The sequence below is a fragment of the Chlorocebus sabaeus genome, chromosome 12, assembly GCF_047675955.1.
Source record: "Chlorocebus sabaeus isolate Y175 chromosome 12, mChlSab1.0.hap1, whole genome shotgun sequence".
NCBI classification, from domain to species: domain Eukaryota; kingdom Metazoa; phylum Chordata; class Mammalia; order Primates; family Cercopithecidae; genus Chlorocebus; species Chlorocebus sabaeus.
In genome coordinates, this window is record NC_132915.1 from 62,789,004 (window position 1) to 62,814,602 (window position 25,599).

Here is a 25,599-nt window from a genome sequence, read left to right on the forward strand (position 1 = left end):
CCGTTCCTTAACATTCACTCTGCCATCTTTCCAGTTATATAGGTTCAAGACATTAGTATCTTTTTTTTTTTTTTTAGACGGAGTCTCGTTCTGTTGCCCAGGGTGGAGTGGAACGGCGCAATCTCAGCTCACTGCAACCTCCACCTCCCGGGTTCAAGCGATTCTCCTGCCTCAGTCTCCCAAGTAGCTGGGATTACAGGCACCCACCATCATGCCCAGCTAATTTATTTGTACTTTTATAGAGACAGGGTTTCACCATGTTTGCCAAGCTGGTCTCGAACTCCTGACCTCAGGTGATCCGCCCACCTTGGCCTTCCAAAGTGCTGGGATTACAAGTGTGAGCCGCCTCACACTACCAAAGAAAATCTTTTTAACACTAGGCCCAAATTCCTACACAGCAACAGTTGGCTGATGTCGAGAATGTCTTCTGTAGTTCTTTGCAGCCCCTACTACTCCTTACTGTCTTGTGCCTAGCAAACTTGTCTTTACTTAGCTTTTCTGTCTGGCTCCGCAGCCTATCTGGGTTTGCATAAGTCTAAACCACGGACATATACCTAACCCACCCCAGCTGCCAGACCCATGTTCTTTTTTTTTTTTTCTGAGACGGAGTCTCGCTCTGTCGCCCAGGCTGGAGTGCAGTGGCCGGATCTCAGCTCACTGCAAGCTCCGCCTCCCGGGTTTACGCCATTCTCCTGCCTCAGCCTCCGGAGTAGCTGGGACTACAGACGCCCGCCACCTCGCCCGGCTAGTTTTTTGTATTTTTAGTAGAGACGGGGTTTCACCGTGTTAGCTAGGATGGTCTCGATCTCCTGACCTCGTGATCCGCCCGTCTCGGCCTCCCTAAGTGCTGGGATTACAGGCTTGAGCCACCGCGCCCGGCCCCCATGTTCTAATTAAGATTATACCACCTCTAATTAAGTAGTTTTGTAAAAGTATGACTGTATTGTTAGCAATGATAAAAACAACAGTTGGCTATCCTTGCTGTTACTGCTGTGCTAGCTGGGGCCAAGAAATTTGGGGATCGAATGACTGTCCCTAGTTTGATTGTTAGCCCACAGCACAGGGACATTCTACATCAAAACTTTACTATTGAGAATACAACATAATCTCTCCCACCTCTGAAATCTTCACACATTATCCAAAGACAGTTACAATTATTTAAATAATTTTCCTCTCTTCAAATTGTGGGAAAAGTTGATGGAATCATTTTTACTGCTACCAGTACTTCTAAATAAGTAAGATATTGCTCACTTAGAGTATTTTCCAGATGCATGCAGATACCTTCGCAGCACCAGATTATTATCACTCCCATTTTGCAGATGCAAAAACAAAAGCACAAATAAGGGAATCATTTGCCCAATGTCACAAAGTTCAGAAAAGAGCACTATTCCTAGTTCCCTGCTTTGGTTCTGGAAGCTAAGCAAAAACAAACAAATACTAACTATAAAATGAAAACAGCTCTCCTTGCCCCAAACACTAGGTTATGAGGACGTAGGAAGACAGAAAGAGGTAGGAATTAAGAGTAGGTTAAATTATTACTTATTATGCTCGCCTTCAAAATAGTGTCAATAAATTCAAGAAGCAAGAGGCTGTGATTAATTCAGTTTACAATTCAGTAATATCTGCTAGGCTAAACACCATGATGCATGTGCGGTAAATGGAATGAACTCTTCCAAGCAGAAGACTCTTTTTCTACCCCAAGTGACAAGGATGACAGTTCTCAACCATGAGTGGGCAGCTGGAGAGACCAAGAAAAGGAAGTTCTCTGGAGGCTTGTTGCCACCACTTAGTTTTGAAAAGCTTCTGTGTAAGACAAGCGACTCTCAACAGAAGAGGAAACGGAAGGTTGGCCCCAGCCACCATGGTATTATTTCCTTCCTCAAAACTGTTTAAATTTTTGTCATGTCCTTTATAAACAGACCAACCACCATGGTATTATTTCCTTCCTTAAAACTGTTTAAATTTTTGCCTACGTCCTTTATAAACAGACACTTCTCCTAGTACTTAAGATTTTCTTGACCTAGAGCAAGCTTCTCTCTTTTCATGATCCAAAATGTGTTTCAGTCCAGGGTCAATTTACTCACACATTATGACATTACTTGTCTATTCACACAGGGTGAGGTGAAAATGGAGAGAGGGGTGGGTGTAATCATTTCCCACCCCTAGGCCCTAGGCATTGCCTCTTTTTATTTGCCATTCTGACATGCCATTTATCTGACATGCTATTCGTGGACTTTGTTCCAAACGTTTCTGCTCTTTGACTTATTTTATCCTGGCCTATAATTCGGTTGGTTACAAAGCTTACTGAGAAATTTTTCACTTCATTTATAACTGTCTTTCTAGTCACTCTTAAAAAGGCTACTTTCCAAAGAGCAAATGCTTATACCCTGAAATATACTACCAGACACACATTCCCTGCCTTCCTTACAGAAAACAGTTCATGTATTTCTCATATCTGAGTTTATTATACATTTTTAGATTCTATTCACTAAAAACAGCCAAGTGTGCTATTTTAAATACTTCGACATATGTTCTTAGGCTGTTTTCACTACTACGTATCATGAATGATGCTCTGAGCATCATTATTTCTTAAGTCTTTCCTTTGAGGCCTATGAGTTAAAAACCAGCATAAAAAGATGAGGCAAAAACAAACAAACAACCCTCTAGAAGCAGCACATCCAGAGAAAGCCTAAAGAAATACACTCCTTTGAAGACTTACCAGAAAAGAAATGTATGAGTGAAAAAAGGAGCACAAAAAGAGAGGAAGAAGTCATCAACGGGGAAGAATGGAAAAGAGAGTAAGGCTAGTCCCTTCTAAAAGAAACAGATGGGAAAACTAGCAGCGAGAGGTTCTACAGCAAGTGGCACGATATATCCAGGACCTAGGGGAGAGGTCACAGCCCCCCAGACACTTACCGTGTTGCATTTTGTGCCACACACCACTTGCCTATGATTCAACCACTGAGATGCAAACACTTTATTAAGGGTCCCAAGGTGAAACTCTCTCTCCTTCAGGAGACTGGGAAGTTGCTGTGCTGCATAACCATGCAACACTCGAGAGTAGCTGGTTTCATTCTGTAGCCTGACTTCCCGGTTCTTCAAGTAGTATACTAAGGATCTCTTCACAGGAGGAAGTCTTTTCCTTTTGTGAAGCGTGTGATCCCAGCCAAACTGTGGAAACAACATTAGAAATCAGGGCTTTGGCTGCTCTTCTTCCGAACGGATCCTGCTGTATTACAGAAGTCACCAACAACTCATAACTCATACTGCAGAATTTACAAATAACAGAAATACAAACACAAGAGAACAAGAATCTCAATCCAGAAAGTCGTTTAACTCTTCCAACATTAAAAAAAGTTGCTCACAGTCAAACTTACCTATGTGAATTACAAGGGCTAAAAGTCAAGGGAATCAATGAAGAATAGAACAGGCTAAAAGGTTTACTAGACCTTTCAGGAGTGAAAGACTGAAGGAAATGAGAAGTCGAGTGATTCCCATACCAACCTGGGCTGCATCTCTGCCCAGCCCCCTTCTCCCTCTCAGTCTGCACTCCCACTGGAGCACGGAAGATACAGTCCAAGGAGACAGACCTGAGTGCCAGGTCTTCCAGGGATGCATCATCAATGACCGTTCCTCTGTCATCATGCCCGCGCTCCAGGCAGTTGAAGAATTCGAAAAATCAACCACCAACGGGGTAGTAGGCCCCCAGGAAATCAGAGGCCATATCTATGTCCAAGAAGACCTTCCTTTCCAAAGGGGGCAGTATAGAGATGATACCTGGGAACTGTTGTTTCTTTTGGGGTCCAAACGCCAAAAGGCCCAGTTCAGGGTTGGGTATACATATAGGGAGACTCCTTCTTTCTTCCAGGAGGGACGCAATCATCCCAGCTTCCTAGGGTCCATGAAGGTAGTGTTCACTCTACCAAAGTTGGTTTCCGATTCCCTTAACTTCGGTTTCCCCTTCCTCCAAAGCCAGGATTCTGGTTTCTTTTCAAGCCCTATCCACGGCTGCAGGCCTCCCGCGGATTATGTCCCATTGCTGAGTTCCCCTTTGGCTCCTCACCGCCCTGGCCTATCTGCCCTCCAGTTAACGAGGGTCCAGCCCTGACTCCACAAGCCCTGGCCCCATTCCTGTTTTGCCTCTGACTGCAGACCTTGGATCCCGATTCCTGTCGCAGGATCTGCGGACCCTAAACCCCTCCTGGTGCCTCGGCCTCACCACCTAGGTGCCGGCCTCTCAACCCTCACCTGCGGGCCCTGAGCGTCGCTCCCAGCTCCCGGCGAGGCGGGCGCTTTCCGCTTCCTGCTAACTGCTTTCCGGGCCATAGTGGGCAGCGCCGCCGCGGCCCCGCAGCCACATGGGGCGGGGGAAGAGAGGGATAGCAGGACGGCGGGTCATATACTGGGCCCCGGGGCCGCGCACCTTAGTGCGCCCGGCCCGGAAAATGGCCCGGACCCGGAGCGGCAGCAGAAAAAAGGCGGAAAGAAGGGAAAGAGAGAGGAAGGACTGGGGCCAGGAGAGGGAAAGGGAAACGAGAACTAGAAGCTTTCCGACGGCAAGCCTGGAAGGACGGCGAGCGATTAGAACCAAAACACCCCCTCCCCCTTGCCCGCGCGCCGTCACCCTTGCGCAGCCGCACTTTGGACAGCGTCGCCACGGAAACGCCGCCGGAAGGAGAGGGGCGGGATTTAGGGATTGGAAGAGACTTAGCTGCTGTTTCCCGGCCGCCGCCGGACCATTTTCGAAGGTCGTTTGACAGCCGCTGGATGTACGTGGACGAGCTGGGGCCGAGGGAATCGGGCTTCTGGCCGCCGACCTCCGACCCCAGCCCGCCTATCCGCAGGCACCCGGAAATGAGGACCACCAGCGCTGCTGGGGGAAGGAATCCCCCCCTAGTGCAGGCCTTTAGCCGGTAGCCGCTACCGGTTACCTCTCATCTGGCACGAAACGTTTCCCTGAATCTGTCACAAACCGTGCTCTGGCTCCAAGGGCTGGACAGGGGGGTGAGGGGTGGGACAGAAACCGCCCCTACCCGTCAAAGTGAAGTCCAGTCAGGAAGCCAAGGCAGTGTGGCCAGACTTTCCCACCGCTGAGAACCTGCCCAGCACAACCAACCCAGGCCGACCCACGGGTCTCCGGCTACCCTCTTCCCACCCCTGGGTAGCCCTCAGGCTCCATTCTCCGCTCTGTCTCCTCCTGATCCTTTCTCCTGTCCGAACTGCTTCAGCCCCTCAGTCACCTTTCCCTTTACGGTGCGACTTCACCATCCCCTTTAGATTTCCATGACCCGCCATCTAAATCACATGGTCTTTTGTGCTTTATGAAGTAGGCATCACGCTGTAACTTATCTGTCGCTGCCTGCCTTACTCTTGGATTCAGGTTGCGTCTCCATTAGGGCAGGTTGGGAATTCTGAACCACAGGAAAGAGTGGTCATTTTTGGCTTGCCAGTCCGTTTAGAGCTGGCGTTGGCCACCAAACAAGGGGGCTTCATCAGGATCACCCTTGCCAACATTTTTGGAAGATCCTGAAGGAATATGACTGCCAGCCTTCACTTTCCTCAAGCAAACAAATCCTCCGAGGAAGTAGGATGCTCTTGCTTGGGGTCGATTGCCCTCAGGCTGTGGTGCCCAGTTACCTGCTGGTCCCTTCAGGCTTCAGGCCTCAGGCCTCATACCTCCAAGGAGCTCTGTTGGACCATCTGAAGTTCTGTCAACAAGGAGATTTGGATTTGTTTTCCAAGCTGAACCAAAGACCAGATTGAAGCAGAGTCTCCTGTCATCCCAAGTCGGCACTGCCACTAACCCTAATGTCTTGGAAAAGGCAGCTCCATCTTATTTGGTCAGGCCTGTCCCTTTAGAGATATGCACATAGTGAGTGGGTCAGGAGTGGGTCAGCTTTCTTTTTTGAGTCTGTTCTAGTTCTGTCTTGCCCGACAATGCTCTGGATGACCCAGGAGCCCTTGGGCAAGAGTCTGGAATCCTTTGAGAATCTCTCAGCTCAGATTGGGCTGGGCTGGGCTTGGATCCCAGTTTCCTCTGTTAGTGCCAAGAGGGGCACACTGGGAACTGCTGCAGGCTCTTACTCAAAGTTCCTTTACTTCATCTTCACATCGCAGGAGCTATCCCCAAATGCACCTTATAGCAGAGCTCACCATTTTTTTTTTTTTTTTTTTTTTTGATATGGAGTCTTGCTCTGTAGCCTAGGCTGGAGTGCATTGGTATGATCTCGGCTCACTGCAACCTCTGCCTCCTGAGTTCAAGTGATTCTCCTACATCAGCCTCCTGAGTAGCTCAGATTACAGGCGCCCGCCACCCTTGCCCAGCTAACTTTTTTTTTTTTTTTTTTTTTGAGATGGGGAGCTGGCATGTTTTGATTGGTAAGTGAAGGCAATAAGTAAAACTATTTCTGAGAGTCACAGTAGGCTGTTTTAACAGGTATTAGATAAAACTGCTTTCAGATTACAGCAGGCAGTTTCAGCAGTGAGGCTCACTAAGAATGCCATTCTTGGAGTAAAGTTACGTGCCCTGAGTACTTTTTCCCCCAGTCACTCTACTACTTTATTATCATTATTATTTTATTATTTTACTTTTTAGACAGGGTCTTGCTCTGTCGTCCTGGCTGGAGTCCAGTGGCACGATTTCAGCTCACTGCAACCTTCGCCTCCTGGGTTCAAGCGATCCTCCCGCCTCAGTTTCCCAAGTAGGTGGGACTACAGGCATGCGCCACCAGGCCTGGTTAATTTTTGTATTTTTAGTAGGGATGGGGTTTCACTATGTTGGCCAGGCTGGTCTCAAACTCCTGACCCCAGGTGATCGGCCCAACTTGGCCTCCCAAAGTGCTGGGATTACAGGCGTGAGCCTGTAGTTTTTTAAAAGCAATTGTGAATTAAATTTCCAAAATGGACTTTCATTCTATGTTGTTTGCATAGAAATGGTGAGCTCTTGGCCAGGCACAGTGGCTCACGCCTGTAATCCTAGCACTTTGGGAGGCTGAGGTGGGCAGATCACCTGAGGTCAGGATTTTGAGACTAGCCTGGCCAACATGGCAAAACCCCATCTCTACTAAACATACAAAAATTAGTGGGCAACCATCCTGGCTAACATGGTGAAACCCCGCCTCTACTAAAAATACAAAAATTTAGCCGGGCGTGGTGGCAGGCACCTGTAGTCCCAGCTACTCGGGAAGCTGAGCCAGGAGAATGGCTTGAACCCAGGAGACTGAGGCTTCAGTAAGCCAAGATCGAGCCACTGCACTCCAGCCTGGGCAACAGAACGAGATCCCGTCTCAAAAAAAAGAAAAAAGAAAAGAAAAAGAAATCAAACACGATGCTGGGCATGGGGCTCACCCCTGTAATCCCAGCACTTTGGGAAGCTGAGGCAGTTAAATTGCTTGAACTCAGGAGTTTGAGACCAGCATGGGCAACATAGGAAAATCCTGTCTCTATAGAAACATACAAAAATTAGCTGGGTTGGGTGGCATGCGCCTGTAGTCCCAGCTACTTCGGAGTTGGGAGGCTGAGGTGGGAGGATAACTTGAGCCCAGAGGGTGGAGGTTGCAGGTGGAGAGCCAATATCATGCCACTGCACTTCCGCCTGGGAGATCCAGACCCCGTCTCCAAAAAAAATCAAACACAAAGCAGTAATTCCTTTTTTTATTTTTATTTTTTGAGGGACAAGTTCTCGCTTTGTTGCCCAGGCTGGAGTGCAGTGGCATGGCATGCGTGTGCCACCACACCCAGTTTATTTTTTTTTTTTCGTAGAGACAGAGTCTCGCCTTGTTTCCCAGGCTGGTTTTGAACTCCTGGGCTTAAGCGATCCTCCCGCCTTGGCCTCCCAAAGTACTGGGATTACAGGTATGAGACACTAAGCCCAACCAAAGCAGTAATTCCTAAATGTAATTAGTAAATGCCTAATTTCATGTTTATGAAGTATGAAAACAGGTACAACTGATCCATGGTAAGAGAAGTCAGTCATTACCCTTAAGCAGGATTACTAACTGGCGGGGGACCTCAGGGAGCCTTTTGAGGTTCTGGAAATTTCTTTTTTTTCTTTGTGAGACAGAGTCTCACTTTCCCGCCCAGGTTGGGGTGCAGCGGCATGATCTCAGCTCACTGCAACCTCTGCCTTCCAGGTTCAAGCGATTCCCTTGCCTCAGCCTCCCAAGTAGCTGGGACTACCGGCTTGCACCACCACACCTGGCTGATTTTTGTATTTTTGGTAGAGATGGGGTTTCACCATGTTGGCCAGGCTGGTCTCAAACTCCTGACCTCAGGTGATCCACCCACCTCAGCTTCCCAAAGTGCTGGGGTTACAGGCATCAGCCACCACACCTGGCCTGGACATTTCTTTTTTTTTTTTTTTTTTTTGTGAGACAGAGTCTCGCTTCATCACCTAGGCTGGGTGCAATGGCGCGATCTCAGCTCTCTGCAACCTATGCTTCCCAGGTTCAAGCGATTCTCCTGCCTGAGCCTCCTGAGTAGCTGGGATTACAGGCGCCCCCCACCACGCCCGGCTGATTTTTTTGGTATTTTTAGTAGAGACGGGGTTTCTCCATGTTGATCAGGATGGTCTCGAACTCCCGACCTCAGGTGATCCGCCCCCCCGGCCTCCCAAAGTGCTGGGATTACAGGCATGAACCACCGCGCCCTGCCCTAATTTTTGTATTTTTAGTAGAGACAGGGTTTCCCCATGTTTGCCAGGCTTGTCTCGAACACCTGACCTCAAGTCATCCGCATGCCTTGGCCTCCCAAAGTGCTGATATTACAGGCGTGAGCCACAGTGTCTGGCCCTCAAACTATACTATTTTGTAGCCTCAAATAAAAACCCCAACAGTTCCAATCTTCTCTAACCCCACTCCTCCAATTCAATTCTTGTAACCATTTCATCACAGTGCAATGTGCTGCTGGAGGCTCGTTAATGGACTCGCACCTGTTACCTTCTCTTGCCTTGGTCTTGGCAGGAAGAATAAACAATAAGAAATACTATAAAGTGCTTTGGGCAAACTAAATTGTGTTATAGTTTCTTAGTAACAGTATCTTCTCTTGTTTATTTGCATAGGTTTCCAGGAACAAACAAAGCAGATGTTAATACAATTCCCTGTTTGACTCTACCCTTCATGTGTTGGAGCTAATTAACCATCCTTGCTAGCCAAGGGGCAAGTAAGAGCTCAGGAGGAAAGTATTTCTGTTAGGAAAAAGGATTTTGGATTTTAATTCATACGAACATAAGAAAAACATAGCAAGGAAAGAGACCCGGGGGACATAGGACACAAATGAACACAGATGGAAAGCGCGCAAAAACGGCTCTCTGATGACATAGAGATGTTGGAGGTCTCTGAGGCATGGAATAGTAATTACTTCACTCACTGTGGAAATATTTTTCAGATCCTGGGCATAGGTTATTAAAAGTGGAAGACATAGGCCAGGCGAGGTGGCTCACACCTGTAATCCCAGCACTTTGGGAGACTAAGGCAGATGGATCACTTGAGGTCAGGAGTTTGAGACCAGCCTGGCCAACATGGTGAAACCTCGCCTCTACTAAAAATACAAAAATTAGCTGGGCGTGGTGGTGGATGCCTGTAATCCCAGCTACTCAGGAGGCTGAGGCAGGAGAATCTCTTGAACCTCAGAGGCGGAGGTTGCAGTGAGTTGAGATCACACCAATACACTCCAGTCTGGGCAACAGAGTCAGACTGTCTCAAAAAAAAAAAAAAAAAAAAAAAAAGGGAGATATGGAGAGACAGCTCATGTCTTAAACTCATAGTTTTAAAGAAAACTAAGGCCAAAAATGACAAGTCATGCAACCAGACGAGAGATAAGCCAGAGCTGGAACCCATGAACTCTGGTCTACATAATTTTTCTTCCCTCCCTCCCTCCCTCCCTCCCTCCCTCCCTTCCTTCCTTCCTTCCTTCCTTCCTTCCTTCCTTCCTTCCTTCCTTCCTTCCTTCCTTCCTTTCTTCCTTTGTTTTTCTTTTTAGCTTTGAGACCTGCTTGATTTATTCCAATTCTTTAATACACAATGATGCAACTGTGATCCCAAAGTATGCAAAGTTAAAGCCTTCAACTGCAGCTGAGGAGAGGGCAGGAATGGTTCACTGGGGACGGTGGTAAGTCAGGAATGACAGGCAGGTGGCCATGACCAGGGCAGCCTCCTCCCCAGGGCCAGGGACAGGGGACTGGCCTGAGGAGCAGGACCCAAGGTTAGCCCAGGGCCAGGGAAGGGGGCAGAGACCTCCCCTTGGCCTAGGTCAGGAGCTCAGAAGTGCCACATGGCTGAGAGGGCAGCGGCTCAGGAAGGGCCAGAGGCAGGGCCAGGAGAGCACCATTTTCTGGGGGGCTGGGGGCAGGGAGGTGCCCTACAGGAGAAGCCAGGAGGGGCTGCCTGCCCCTGGGATGAGGGCTGGGCTGGAGCAGGCTGCAGCAAGAAAGACCTGAGGCAGGTACAGGGCCTGAGAACCCAGCTGGCTGGGCTTGGGGGGCTCCCAGGGCAGCCTGGCCCAGGGAGCAGTCCTAACTCTGCAGGGGATGCCCAGCGAGGGCCTGCAGACCCCTCAGGGCCTCCCCTGCTCTCTCCCTGGAAAGGAGCTGGGGAACCCATAGTGCAAATCTGCGGACCACTAAGTTATGGAGGGAGGCTGTGCCTGAAGGGGGACACTGGGGTGCACCCCCTCCACCACCTTGGCCTCCACTGTTGTCCTCAGTACAGCTGCTTCTCCTAAAAGTGCAGACCATGGACGCCACCCTTGATCTGGGCTGACATGATCCGCTTCTCAAACTTGAGATCTCCTGAGTACATCATGGATGGAGGGACAGACAGGCTGTGGGCCCTGACATCCTGGCAGCCGTGCTGGATGCCCACTATGAGGTAGGGCATGAACTTCTGAATGGACCCTTTGTCCTGGATGGAGCCCTAGACACCGTATGTGATCTTCACCTTATCCTCCTTGCTGAAGTATCGTTTCTGGCTGCTGCTGCTCTTCTCCATGGCATCCAGTGAGCCCATGCCCTGGTACTTCTTGAGCCACACCCCTTCTGAGAAGAAGTACTCACCAGGGGCCTCCATGGTGGCGGCCAGCAGGGAGCCCATCATCACTGTCGAGGCTCCAAGGGCTGGGGCCTTGACCATGTGCCTCACGGTCTGGATGCCTCCATTGGCTATGATGGGCACACCAAAGTGCCAGGCATACTCGGTCACCTTGTACACAGCAGTGCCCTGGGGCCGACCACAAGCCATCACTTCCCGGGTGATGCAGATGGAGCCGCAGCCCATGCCCACACACAGCCGGTCCACACCATCATCAATCAGGTTCTTGACCTGGGCTGCTGTCACCATGTTTCCCCCAATCACCTGGAGGTGGGGGTACTTCTGTTTGATGTCATGTACCATGGCGATCTGATACACCGAGTTCCCTTGGGATGAGTCCAATACTATGACGTTGATGCCCGCCTGGGTGAGCAGGTCCAGGTGATATTTGTCATCCTCACAGGTGCCCACAGCTGCCCCGCACAGCAGCTGCTTGTGGGGATCCTTGGAGGCCAGAGGGTAGTCTTGGTTTTTCTTCAGGTCAGTGCCAGTGATAATGGCCACCAGCTCATCACGATCATTGACAAAAGACAGCTTCCCTGTCTTGCTACACTGCAGGATCTCATTTGCCTCTTTCAACATCTCACCGGCTGGAGCCACCACCAGCTCAATCCTTGGCATCATCACCTCACTAAGGAGGGTGGTATGGTCCTTCTCAGCAAGAAAGTTGATATTTTGGGAGGTGACAATGCCCTCCAGCTTGCTGCCCATGGTGCCCGTCTCAGTGATGGGGATGCCAGAGAAGCCATGCCGCATCTTGGCCTCCAGCACATCACCCACAGTGTGCGAGGGGCTCAGCGCCACGGGGTGCGTGATGAAGCCCTGTTCAAACTTCTTGACCTTACGCAGCTCCTTGACCTGGAACTCTGGGGTGCAGTTGTGGTGGATGAAACCAATATCTCCCATCAGAGCAATCACGATGGCCATGTCAGCCTCTGTCACAGTGTCCATGGGGGAGGAGATCAGCAGTGTCTTCAGCGTGATCTTCCGGGTCAGGGCTGAGGTCAGGTCCACCTCATCAGCTATGAAGTCTATGAATCCTGGGAGAATCAGGAAGTCATGGTAGGTGAGACTGTGGGTGCTGGCGAAGAGCTGCTGCGCTGTGAGCCTGTCCTCGAGCAGATAGCCGGTGTGCGGCTGATCAGGTAGTCCACCATGCTGCTGCCAGACCATGCGACCCAACAGAAACACCCCCTGGGCCACCTGCTGCTGCGGCTGCTGATGCCGCGCCCCTGCCATGCTGCCACCGAGGCCCGGCGGGCAGGGGACGGGGGCTTTTTTTTTTTTTTTTTTTGAGAGCAGGGTCTATGGCCCAAGCTGGAGGACAGTGGTATGATCTCGGCTCACTGCAACCTTTGCCTCTTGCGCTCAAGCCATCCTCCCACCTCAGCTTCATAAGTAGCTGGGACTACAGGTGCATGCCACCATGCCCGCCTAATTTTTGTATTTTTTGTAGAGATGGGGTTTCACCATGTTGCACAGGCTGGTCTTAAACTCCTGAGCTCAAGTGATCTATATGCCTTGGCCTCCCTAAGTGCTGGGATTACAGGCGTGAGTCACCATGCCAGGCCCATAATTTTCAACACTACTACTAGATTAAATATCTGGGTCCAGTTGAAGTTGCAAGTAGTATTTATTTTAGCATTTCCCTTGTACTCTCATGTTTTCTCTGTATTCAGAACCTGAAATGTTTTATCCAGAACATCTACTACTTTGACAGCAGAAATTCTGTTTCTATATGTTATGTATAATTTGGCATACATTGATAGAATTTGTGCTAAGTACAGTACAGACAATTTCTGTTTTATTTTTTTATTTATTTAGAGACAGGGTCTCACTACGTTGTCCAGGCTGGACTCACAACTCAAGGGATCCTTCTGCCTCAGCCTCCAGAGTAGTTGGCACTACAGGTGCGAGCCATCATTCTCAATACAATTTCCAATCATTCATTAATTGATCACAGAGTTTGTAAAGTTTCGAGTCCTTGTTTTCTGTTGCTCCTGCCTGTTAAACAATCTTACTTTTATTTGTAACCTTAATTAGATAAGAAAATAAAGGAAGAAACAAAACTTTTCTACTTAATAAGATCAAGTAATTTATTTATTTATTTATTTTGAGATGGAGTCTCACTCTTGTCACCCAGGCTGGAGTGCAATGGTGTGATCTCGGCTCACTGCAACCCCCTACCTCTCAACTTCAAGCGATTTTCCTGCCTCAGCCTCCCGAGTAGCTGGGATTACAGGCGTCCGCCACCAAATCCAGCTAGTTTTTGTATTTTTGGTAGAAACGGGGTTTCACCATGTTGGCCAGGCTTGTCTCAAACTCCTGACCTCAAGTGATCCATCCCTCTCGACCTCCCAAAGTGCTGGGATTACAGGCATGAGTCACTGCACCTGGCCAAGAAATTTATTTTTAAAAAATCTGCCGGACAAGGTGGCTCATGCCTGTAAATCCAGCACTTTGGGAGATTGAGGCAGGTGATCACTTGAGGTCGTGAGTTTGAGACCAGCCTGGCCAACATGGTGAAACCCCGTCTCTACTAAAAATACAAAAACTAGCTGGGCATGGTGGCAGGCACCTGTAATCCCAGCTACTAGGGAGGCTGAGGCAGGAGAATCGCTTGAACCCGGGAGATAGAGGTTGCAGTGAGCCGAGATCATGCCACTGCACTCCAGCGTGGGCAACAGAGCGAGACTCCAAAAATAAATAAATAAAACAAAAATAAAAAATAAGAGACAAATAGCTAATTGGAAGAAAAACAATGTACCTTATCCTACTCATGCTATCTTCCTACTGCCTTCATCCATTTCTGAAATGACTAATGTGGGGTTATATATAAATATAAAAATTGTACACAAATATTACCTACCAATTTTGTTGAGGAGTCTTCCATCAGTCATATTTTTTGACTCAAATACAACACGATCTTGACATAAAGACAAACACATAGGCCAGACATTCTTCGCCGAGAGTCGTCGGGGTTTCCTGCCTTAACAGTGCTTGGACGGAACCGGCGCTGGTCCTCCATCCCGGCCGGCCGCCCGTAGCCAGCCCTCAGTCACCTCTTCACCGTGCCCTCGGACTGCCCCAAGGCCCCCGCCGCCGCTCCAGCGCCGCGCAGCCACCGCTGCGGCCGCCGCCTGTCCTTGCCTCCGCCATGACGACCGCGTCCACCTCGCAGGTGCGCCAGAACTACCACCAGGACTCAAAGGCCGCCATCAACCGCCAGATCAACCTGGAGCTCTACGCTTCCTGCGTTTACCTGTCTATGTCCTACTACTTTGACCGCGATGATGTGGCTTTGAAGAACTTTGCCAAATACTTTTCACCAATCTCATGAGGAAAGGGAACATGCCGAGAAACTGATGAAGCTGCAGAACCAACGAGGTGGCCGAATCTTCCTTCAGGATATCAAGAAACCAGACTATGACGACTGGGAGAGCGGGCTGAATGCGATGGAGTGTGCATTACATTTGGAAAGTAATGTGAATCAGTCACTACTGAAACTGCACAAACTGGCCACTGACAAAAATGACCCCCATTTGTGTGACTTCATTGAGACACATTACCTGAATGAGCAGGTGAAAGCCATCAAAGAATTGGGTGACCACGTGACCAACTTGCCCACGATGGGAGCACCCGAATCTGGCTTGGCAGAGTATCTCTTTGACAAGCACACCCTGGGAGACAGCGATAATGAAAGCTAAGCCTCAGATTAATTTCCCCATAGCCATGGGGTGAATTCCCTGGTCACCAAGGCAGTGCATGCATGTTGGGGTTTCCTTTACCTTTTCTGTAAGTTGTACCAGAACATCCACTTAAGTTCTTTGATTTGTACCATTCCTTCAAATAAAGAAATTTGGTACCCTCCCTCAAAAAAAGCACATAGGCATCAACTAATGATAGAAAAATAAAATGGCTTACAAAATGGAACAAATATTTTCTAAAAATTATTAGACTATTAGGCAACATTTTTCCTCTGATCACAAATGTCCAGAAATGTCTTTAAAGACCATTATCAGTCAGTGGTGGCTCATGCCTGTAATCCCAGCACTTTGGGAGACTGAGGCAGGCAGATCAGTTGAGGCTAGGAGTTTACAGCCAGCCCAGGCAACATGGTGAAACCCTGTTACTACAAAAAAATACAAAAAGTAGCCACGTGTGGTGGTGTGCACTTGTAGTTCCAGCTACTGGGGGTGGGGCTGAGGTTAGAGGGTTTTTAGAGCCCAGGAGGTGCAGTTTGCAGTGAGAGGAGACCCTGTCTCAAAACAACAACCAAAAACCATTTCCAAGAAATAAATGCAATAAATATTGTGATGTTCCTTCTTTGTGTGTGTATTCTTACCACCTATTTGTGTGTTTATTTATTGAAATAAAATGGCACACACAAATTTTTCCCTGTTGGTTTTTTGTTTGTTTGTTTGTTCATTTGTTTTCTGAGACAGAGTCTTGCTCTATTGCCCAGGCTGGAGTGCAATGGTGTGATCTTGGCTCACTGCAACCTCTGCCTCGACCTCAAGCAATTCTCCTGCCTCATCCTCCCAAGTAGTTGGGATTACAGGTGCCCACCACCATGCCTGGCTAATCTTTGTATTTTTAGTAGAGATGGGGTTTCACCATGTTGGCTAGGCTGGTTTTGAACTCCTGACCTCAAACGATCCACCTGCCTCAGCCTCCCAAAGTGCTGAGATTACAGGCTTGAGCCACCGCGCCTGGCCCTTATTGTTTAAATATAGTAATTTTATGATAACGTATCTATTTTATTTTTGTGTCTATTAAAAACATTATTTTTGCTGGGCATGGTGGCTCACACCTGTAATCATAGCACTTTGGGGGCCAGAGGTGGGTGGATCACTTGAGGCCAGGAGTTCGAGACTAGTCTGAGCGACATGATAAAACCCTGTTTATAAAAAAAATATGAAAATTAGCTGGGCATGGTGGCTTTGCACCTGTAGTCCCAGTTACTTGGGAGGCTGAGGTGGCGAATCACCTAAGCCTGGGAGAGTGGAGGTTGCAGTGAGCTATGATTGAGCCACTGCACTCCAGCCTGTGCAACAGGGTGAGACCCACTCTCAAAAATACATGTAGATGTATTTTTTTTTTCAAAGTAAAAAAGTAATCTGATAGAGGAAAATGCTCCAGTCAGAGTGGGTTGGAATCTGTCTCAGTTCATAAAACTAGTGGCTGAGGTTAGAAAAAGAGGCTGAAACAAGCTGCTGCCCTCTGCTGCCTGGGACGGCAGCTTTTGTAACTTTCATACCTAGGAACCAGGGCAACATAGACATGGCCACAAAACCGGGATCTATGCCAAACATACAGGGCCATGACTGAATTCGCAAAAACCCTAGATAAGGATGGTGAGAGCAGTGAGAAAGAAGGAAGGATATAGCAAAATAAAACTGAACAAAATTGCAAAACTTCCCACTCTAAGATGAACCTGCAAATAAATTTCCTCAACTTATTAAAATTAATTGTAGAGAGGACAGATTCTTCACCACAAAACAACAACAACAACAAAAAACAACAAAAAAACCCTCCTCCATAATTAGGAGGGTAATTCACTCTAGATAAATGCAAAAAAAAAAAAAAAAAAAGAAAAGAAAAAAAAACAATCTTTTTTTTTTTTTTTTTTTGAGACGGGAGTCTCGCTCTGTCGCCCAGGCTGGAGTGCAGTGGCCGGATCTTAGCTCACAGCAAGCTCCGCCTCCCGGGTTCACGCCATTCTCCTACCTCAGCCTCCGGAGTAACTGGGACTACAGGCGCCCGCCACCTCGCCTGGCTAGTTTTTTGTATTTTTTAGTAGAGACGGGGTTTCACCATGTTAGCCAGGATGGTCTCGATCTCCTGACCTCGTGATCCACCCGTCTCGGCCTCCCAAAGTGCTGGGATTACAGGCTTGAGCCACCGCACCCGGTCAACAATCTTTAAAAGACTCCTTTCACAGATACTCTCAATCTAAGAAAAAAAACAACAGAAATAGAAGGCTTCAACACAAGTATGCCTCGGATCCTCAAAGGGATAAAGGAAGAATAACAAATTGAATAAACATAAAAAGAGACCTGGCACATTGGCTCATGCCTATAATCCCAGCACTGTGGGGAGCCAAGGCAGGAGGATCATTCGAGGCCAGGGGTTTGAGACCAGCCTGGGAGATATAGTGAGACCCTGTCTCTAAATAAATAAATAAAGAACACATATTCTTTGATTCATCTCCGTCCAGGAAGCACAGCTCAGTTTCTCTCTTCTTCAGTATTGACTGGACTCAGTGACTCACTTCTAATGCATAGAATATGGAAAAGGAAAAATAGCAACTGTACAATGGAGATACCACCTTAACCAAGTGATCAAGTTAACAATGTCAGACTGATATCATATACCCCCTTATATGATGTGATGAGAAGGGCACTTTACCTCTGTAGCATTCTTCCCCAAAATCTATAAGCCTGGTTTAACAGAAAACATCAGACAAAAACCTAAATTGGGGAACATTAGACAAAATAACCTGCCCAGTACTCTTTAAAAATGCCAACGTCATGAGACAATGAAAGACTGAGAAACGGTCATGGATTTGAGACTTGACAACTGGATTCAACATGGTGTCTTGGACTGGATGCTGAACAGAAAAAAAGAAAAAGAAAAATTAAGGAAATCTGAATAAAGTTAATAGTATGGTATTAAGTTTAGTTTTTTTGATAAATGTCTCAGAGTTATGCAAGACATTATGTAACTTAACATTAGGGAAAGCTGGGTGGAGGATATACAATAATTTGCTATGCTATCTCTGAAGCTCTTCTGTAAATCTAAAATTATTTCAAAACGAAAAGTTTAAAAATTAAAAATTAAAAAAAATTAGAAATCCTGAAAATAATTTCCTAAATGAAAAAAGTAAGTTATTGGGGGAATAAACTCTCAATAAACGAGATATACATTATCTTAGATGGACATAGACAAACAGAGAGTTAGTGAATTAGAAGATGGTTCTAAGGAAGTGACTTAGAGAACAGCATAAAAATTGACCAGGCACAATGTTTCACGTTTGTAATCCCAGCACTTTGAGAGGCCGAGATGGGTGAATCACCTGAGGTCAGGAGTTCAAGATCATCCTGGTCAACATGGTGAAACCCCGTCTCTACTAAAAAATATAAAAATTAGCCGGATGCGGTGGTGCATGCCTGAAATCCCAGCTACACGGGAGGCTAAGGCTTGAGAATAGCTTGAACCTAGGATGTGGAGGTTGCAGTGAGCCGAGATCACACCACTGCACTCCAGACCAGGCAACCAAGTGAGACTCCATCTCAAAAAAAACAAAAAACAAAAATTAGCTAGGTGTGGTGGCAGGTGCCTGTAATCCCAGCTGCTCAGGAGGCCAAGGCAGGAGAATCACTTGAACCTGGGAGGTGGAGGTTGCAGTAAGCCAAGACCACATCATTACGCTCCAGCCTGGGTAACAGAGGAGACTCGACTTCAAAAAAAAAAAAAAAAAAAAAAAAGAGAGAGAGAACAGCATAAAAAGATAGAAATTGAATATAGTAAAAAGGCATGGAGGTTAGAAGTAGCATTATTGAAAATGGCAGAATAGGGGATCCATTTCTCCCCAGAAACACTGAAAAACTTGGCAAAACCTGTTGGAATCAACCTTATCAGAATGCTAGGAGATAGTTTAAAGTTTACAGCAATGGGCCGGGCCCAGTGGCTCACGCCTGTAATCCCAGCACTTTGGGAGGCCGAGGCGGGTGGATCACTTGAGGCCAGGAGTTCAAGATCAGCCTGACCAATATGGTGAAACGCTGTCTCTATTAAAAATACAAAAATCAACTGGGAGTAATTTTTTACTCCCAGCTACTTGGGAGGCTGAGGCAGGAGAATTGCTTGAAGCTGGAAGGCGGAGGTTGCAGTGAGCCAAGATTGTGCCACTGCACTCTAGCCTGAGTGACAGAGTGACACTTCATTTCAAAAAAAAAACCAAAAGTTTACAGCAACCAAGCAAATACTTAACCAAGAGAAAGGCCACTGAAACTGCTAAGATTTTTGTAGTATTTTAACTTACCTTAGCCCCATCCCCTCCTTAGAGAAGCAGTGATCTTAAAGCCAGCAGTCTGTGTTTCCTGTGTGGATACCTGGTTCTAGAGAGAGCAGAGTGGCCCTTGTTCCTATAGAATAGGATTTGATTTTTTTTTTTTTTTTTTTTTTTTGAGACCGAGTTTCACTCTTTCACCCAGGCCGGAGTGCAATGGTGTGATCTCAGCTCACTGCAACCTCCGCCTCCCGGGTTCAAATTATTCTCCTGCCTCAGCCTCCCGAGTAGCTGGGATTACAGGTGCCCGCCATCACGCCCAGCTAATGTTTGCATTTTTGGTAGAAAGGGGGTTTGCCCATATTGGCCAGGCTGGTCTTGAACTCTTGACCTCAGGTAATCCACCCACCTTGGCCTTCCAAAGTACTAGGATTACAGGCGTGAGCCACTGTGCCAGCCCAGGATTTGTCTTTTGAACCTAACTAGGGTTTCTCTTTGTTGTAACTAACTTGGAACTCTACTAGGATAGAGCAGCTACACAGACTTTTCCTAAAAACAATTAAGAACAAATGAATGAACTGCTATGACCTGGGCAAAGCAAACAATCAAAAAACGGCTAGATCAAACAATAGACATGTTGAAAGCCTGAGAGGAAAATCCAGAGAATGAGATTTTGGGAGAGAATAAGAGCTTTGAAAGTTTTCTGTGTTTGGCCGGGCACGGTGGCTCAAGCCTGTAATCCCAGCACTTTGGGAGGCCGAGACGGGTGGATCACGAGGTCAGGAGATCGAGACCATCCCAACATGGGCTAACATGGTGAAACCCCGTCTCCACTAAAAAATACAAAAAACTAGACAGGCGAGGTGGCGGGCGCCCGTAGTCCCAGCTACTCGGGAGGCTGAGGCAGGAGAATGTCATAAACCCGGGAGGTGGAGCTTGCAGTGAGCTGAGATCTGGCCACTGCACTCCAGCCTGGGCGACAGAGCGAGACTCCATCTCAAAAAAAAAAAAAAAAAAAGAAATTCTCCTGCCTGGGACTCCCAAAGTGCTGATATTACAGGTGTGAGCCACCGTGTCTATCCACATTTAGGGTCTCTGGCACATACTAACAGAGAGACTCTGAAAAAATCTGGGGAATATAGCTGAACCTTGGTTTCCTTATCTGTCAAATGGATATATGGTCTAGGGATATCTCTCTTCCTTTCCATAGCCTGTTTTGTTTTTTTGTTTTTTTTGAGACGGAGTCTTGCTCTGTCGCCCAGGCTGGAGTGCAGTGGCCAGATCTCAGCTCACTGCAAGCTCCGCCTCCCGGGTTTACGCCATTCTCCTGCCTCAGCCTCCCGAGTAGCGGGGACTACAGGCGCCCGCCACTTCGCCCGGCTAGTTTTTTGTGTTTTTAGTAGAGACGGGGTTTCACCGTGTTAGCCAGGATGGTCTCGATCTCCTGACCTCGTGATCCGCCCATCTCGGCCTCCCAAAGTGCTGGGATTACAGGCTTGAGCCACCGCGCCCGGCTCCATAGCCTGTTTTGTTTTTGTTTTTTCATTTTTGTTTGTTTGTTTGAGACAGAGTCTCACTCTGTCTCTCAGGCTGGAGTGCAGTGGCGCGATCTTGGCTCACTGCAACCTCCACCTTCCAGGTTCAAGCGATTCTTGTGCCTCAACCTCCTGAGTAGCTGGAATTTTAGGTGCACATCACCATGCCCAGCTAATTTTTTTTTTTAAGTAGAGACAGGGTTTCACCATGTTGGCCAGGCTGGTCTCAAACTCCTAGCCTCAAGTGATCCTCCCACCTTGACCTCCCAATGTGCTGGGATTACAGGTATGAGCCACTGTGCCTGGCCTGGTTCTGTTTTGAAATTTAGAATGGAGTGGAAAAGATACTGCCACATTGTCCTCTAAAGATATTAATTTATGGCTGGGCATAGTGGCTCATGCCTGTAATCCTAGCATTTTGGGAGGCCAAGACAGGCAGATCACTTGAGGCAAGGAGTTTGAGACCAGCCTGGCCAACATGGTGAAGCCCTGTCCCGTCTCTACTAAAAATACAAAAAAATTAGCTGGGTGTGGTGACGGCCGTCTGTAATCCCAGCTACTCCGGAGGCTGAGGCAGGAGAATCACTTGAACCCGGGAGGCGGGGGTTGCAGGGAGTCCAGGTTGTGCCACTGTACTTCAGGCTGAGTGACAGAGTGAGACTCCGTCTCAGGAAAAAAAAAAAAATGCTAATTTACATTTTTACATTTTCCTTGTGAATCAGAGTGCCCATTTCCCCACATCCTAGCCAATATCAAGTACTGTCAATTTCTTTTTTTCTCCTTTTCCTTTTCTTTTTTTCCCTTTCCTTTTCTTTTTCCTTTCCTTTTCCTTCCTTCCATCCTTCCTTCCTTTTTTAGCAGTCTAGCTGTACAGGGATTAAAATATGCCAGGGATTTAATTTCTGTAATTACTTGGAAGACCATCTGTGCCCTGCTTTGACGCAGGAGTCCCTGCTCTGCCCAGACAGCCACGTGGTGCGCTGCCAGAGCTCCTTTTCTCCAGGCTTTCCTACTCCTCATCCTCTACCAATTGGCTATGGGATCACTTTTGTCAGAGAATAGGACTGGGAGATGGAGCTCTAGACAGAAATTCTCCCCACACAACTGTGCCCCTGATACCCTGTGGACTGACAGAGGACCATTTGACATCAGCCACCAGTGGTCACCAGCCAAGTTCCAAGAGCTGTGTCTGGGTGGAAACCTACCATGGCTGAAGGAGTAAAGTGTCCCCCACGCTCAGCATGGAGACTTTTGCAGTTTTATCTCCCTTCAGCAGACCTGACTTGAGTTCAAGGCTGAGTCATCAGGGTGAGCATGGGAGTATTTTTCTTATGCTTAAATACAGGTTAATGACATTATAGCAGAATTCTAGTAAAGAGGGCATGTTTTTCCAGTTAAAATTTATTCTTGGCCGGGTGCAGTGGCTCACGCCTATAATCCCAGCATTTTGGAAGGCTAAGGTGGGCGAATCACTTGAGATCAGGAGTTTGAGACTAGCCTGGCCAACATGGTGAAACCCCATCTGTACTAAAAAAAATACAAACATTCGCTGGGTGTGGTGGTACTTGTTTGTAATCACAGCTACATGGCAGGCTGAGGCCAGAGAATCTCTTGAACCCAGGCATCAGTGGTTGCAGTGAGCTGAGATCGTGCCACTACACTCCAGCCTGGGCAACAGTGAGACTCTCAAAAACAACAACAACAACAGCAGCAACAAAAATTATTCTCTATAATGAAAAGCCACAAGCAAAAATCGGTTTTTCAGATTTCTATTTACTGTCTAGAATGAGACAGACTTATTATAGACTGGGAAGAAGAGAAAGTTGATTTAAGTTATTGCATCCTTTTTTTTTTTTTTGAGATGGAATCTCACTCTGTCGCCCAGGCGGGAGTGCAGTGGTGTGATCTCAGCTCACTGCAACCTCCGCCTCCCAGGTTCATGCCATTCTCCTGCCTCAGCCTCTCGAGTATCTGGGACTACAGGCGCCTGCCACCACGCCTGGCTAATTTTTGTATTTTTAGTAGAGACAGGGTTTCACCGTGTTAGCCAGGATGGTCTCAATCTCCTGACCTCGTGATCCGCCCATCTTGGCCTCCCAAAGTGCTGGGATTACAGGCGTGAGCCACCACTCCTGGCCTGCATCCTTTTATTTTTAGCCATTGAGCAGCAATTTCCTTCCAATTTCATATACCCCTCCTCACTCTGAAGAATCTGAGAGAGGAAGAAAAGAGAGTTAAAGATGAGGGCCAGAGGAGAAAAAGAAAAAGGTTGTCTCAAAAAGTGGCCTGCTTTTCTTATCAATGTCTTCTTCTTGTGTATCATTATTGAGTCTACCCAGCAATTTCTCTGCCTGATCTGCAGCCCACCTCCTTATCTGCAGACATCCAGAGTGCCCCTTCTTTGCCAGAGTAAGTCATGTACCTTAGTTCAGAGCTCCCATTGGGGAATAAAGTTCATTCATTCAGTGAGGCCTTGCTCTTCTCTTTGTTTAGCACAGAACTCAGCTCTTTACCTTGCCAGTAGCAGCAGCAGTCAGAGGTAAAGGGGCCTTGCGAGAGAAGCGATTCTGACTCCTTTATTATGTAGGTGAGGAGACTGAGACTACCCCTTCTCTCATCAAGAAGAGAAGGTGTCCGGGCGCGGTGGCTCACGCCTGTAATCCCTGCACTTTGGGAGGCCGAGGCGGGCGGATCACGAGGTCAGGAGATCAAGACCATCCTGGCTAACACAGTGAAACCCCGTCTCTACTAAAATACAAAAAATTAGCCGGGCGCAGTGGCGGGTGCCTGTAGTCCCAGCTACTCGGGAGGCTGAGGCAGGAGAATGGCGCTAACCCGGGAGGCGGAGCTTGCAGTGAGCCGAGATCGAGCCACTGCACTTCAGCCTGGGTGACAGAGTGAAGACTCCGCCTCAAAAAAAAAAAAAAAAAAAAAAAAAAAGAAGGGAAGATATCTTTGGGCCTCTGTGGCAAAAAGTTCAGGAGAGTGGGTAGTGGGGTGCTGTTGTTTGGAGCACCCAGTTTTGGAGTCAGACCGACTTGGGTTGAAAGCCAGCGATCCTGAGTAATAACTTCCACTCTCTAAACGTGTTTCCTTCGTTGTAAATTGGGGTTAATATGTTGTGTTCCTTACAGGACTATTAAGAGAATTGAATGCACAGAGATATATAAAACACTATGCTTGGAACAAAGTAAGTATTTGGTTTTTTTTTTTGTTTTTTTTTTTTTTTTTGAGACGGAGTCTTGCTCTGTTGCCCGGGCTGGAGTGCAATGGCCGGATCTCAGCTCACTGCAACCTCTGCCTCCCGGGTTTATGCCATTCTCCTGCCTCAGCCTCCTAAGTGACTGGGACTACAGGTGCCCGCCACCCTCGCCCGGCTAGTTTTTTTGTATTTTTAGTAGAGACAGGGTTTCACCGTGTTAGCCAGGTTGGTCTCGATCTCCTGACCTCGTGATCCGCCCATCTCGGCCTCCCAAAGTGCTGGGATTACAGGCTTGAGCCACCGCGCCCGGCCCAAAGTAAGTATTTGAAAAGTGGTTAATATTATGTATTTCATTTTTTTTTTCCTTTTTTTCCCCCTTCTAATCAATGTCAGAAAAATTAAGGAAATAGGAAGTCACTTCCGAGGGAGCTCTGGCTGCTCTGCAAACCTGTTAGTTAGCTATGATATCCAAGCTACTCAGGAGACCCAGAGCAAGTTGTTACTTCTTTCTACTGATTTCGGGAAACTGAAGAATAGAAGAAATTTAACTGTCTGCCTTGCCTAATGGTGTGGTGTAAAATAATAAGAAATATGCATATTGGTCTTTGACCATGGTTCCCAATACAGAGCTTCTAAAACCTGTATAATTTTCTGAGTGATTGGAGCTTCTGACATAGAGCTCCGTAATCTCTTGGAATTTCAGGTGATAGAAGTGCATTTTGTTCTGAGGCAACTCTGTGAGTTTCTGGATGGGGGCTAACCACCAGACAGACCAAGTCGTAATTTGAAGCTTGGAAATTTCACCCCCACCTCCCGTTGTCTGCAGAGGAGAGAGGGCTGGAAATGGCATTAATAATCAGTCATGGCCAGGCACAGTGACTAACGCCTGTAATCCCAACACTTTGGGAGGCCAAGGTGGGCGGATCACTTGAGGTCAGGAGTTCTAGACTAGCCTGGCCTACCTGTCTACTAAACCCTGTCTCTACTAAAAATAGCAAAAAATAGGCCGGGTGAGATGGCTCAAGCCTGTAATCCCAGCACTTTGGGAGGCTGAGATGGGCGGATCACGAGGTCAGGAGATCCACACCATCCTGGCTAACATGGTAAAACCCCGTCTCTACTAAAAAATACAAAAAAACTAGCCGGGCAAGGTGGCGGGCGCCTGTAGTCCCAGATACTCAGGAGGCTGAGGCAGGAGAATGGCGTGAACCCGGGAGGCAGAGCTTGCAGTGAGCTGAGATCCGGCCACTGCACTCCAGCCTGGGCGACAGAACCAGACTCCGTCTCAAAAAAAAAAAAAAAAAAGCAAAAAATAGAAAAAAAAATATTAGCTGGGTGTGGTGGGTTGAGCCTGTAGTCTCAGTTACTCAGGAGGGTGACGCAGGAGAATCACTTGAACTCGGGAAGTGGAGGTTGCAGTGAGCCGACATTGTACCACTGCACTCCAGCCTGGGCAACAGAGCGAGACTCCGTTTCAAAAAACAAAAACAAACAAACAAAAACTAGCCAGTCATCGTAGCAGGTGCCTGTAGTCCCAGCTACTCAGGTGGTTGAGGCACAAGAATCGCTTGAACACGGGAGGCAGAGGTTGCAGTGAGCTGAGATTGTGCCACTGCACTCCAGCCTGGGCGACAGAGGGAGACTTTGTCTCAAAAAAAAACCAAAAAAAACCGTCATGCCTACATGATGGAGCTTTGATAAAAATCCCAAAGGTGCCGGGCGCGGTGGCTCACGCCTGTAATCCCAGCATTTTGGGAGGCCAAG

General features: G+C 47.6%; 1 protein-coding gene and 2 pseudogenes across 2 annotated transcripts in view; 1 reads left to right on the forward strand and 2 right to left on the reverse strand.

The window, feature by feature from the left end:
- Window positions 1–4,589, reverse strand: part of DCAF12 (DDB1 and CUL4 associated factor 12) — a 35,790-nt gene extending 31,201 nt beyond the window's left edge. The window contains exons 1-2 of one of the 2 annotated variants that reach the window (XM_073021727.1): window positions 4,249–4,589; window positions 2,917–3,171 (exon numbers count right to left, since the gene is read on the reverse strand). In XM_073021727.1, the coding sequence (XP_072877828.1) occupies window positions 2,917–3,171; window positions 4,249–4,326 (333 nt within the window). In that variant the 5' untranslated portion in view covers window positions 4,327–4,589. Of the gene's footprint in view, window positions 1–2,916; window positions 3,172–3,504; window positions 3,737–4,248 lie in introns of those variants that run through there. The other variant, XM_073021726.1, reaches the window with a different exon arrangement.
- A 6,108-nt stretch (window positions 4,590–10,697) lies between these two features.
- Window positions 10,698–12,576, reverse strand: LOC103219277 (inosine-5'-monophosphate dehydrogenase 1 pseudogene; annotated as a pseudogene).
- Window positions 12,577–13,697: 1,121 nt separating this feature from the next.
- LOC103219873 (ferritin heavy chain pseudogene) lies at window positions 13,698–14,942 on the forward strand (annotated as a pseudogene).
- The last annotated feature ends 10,657 nt before the right edge of the window (window positions 14,943–25,599 follow it).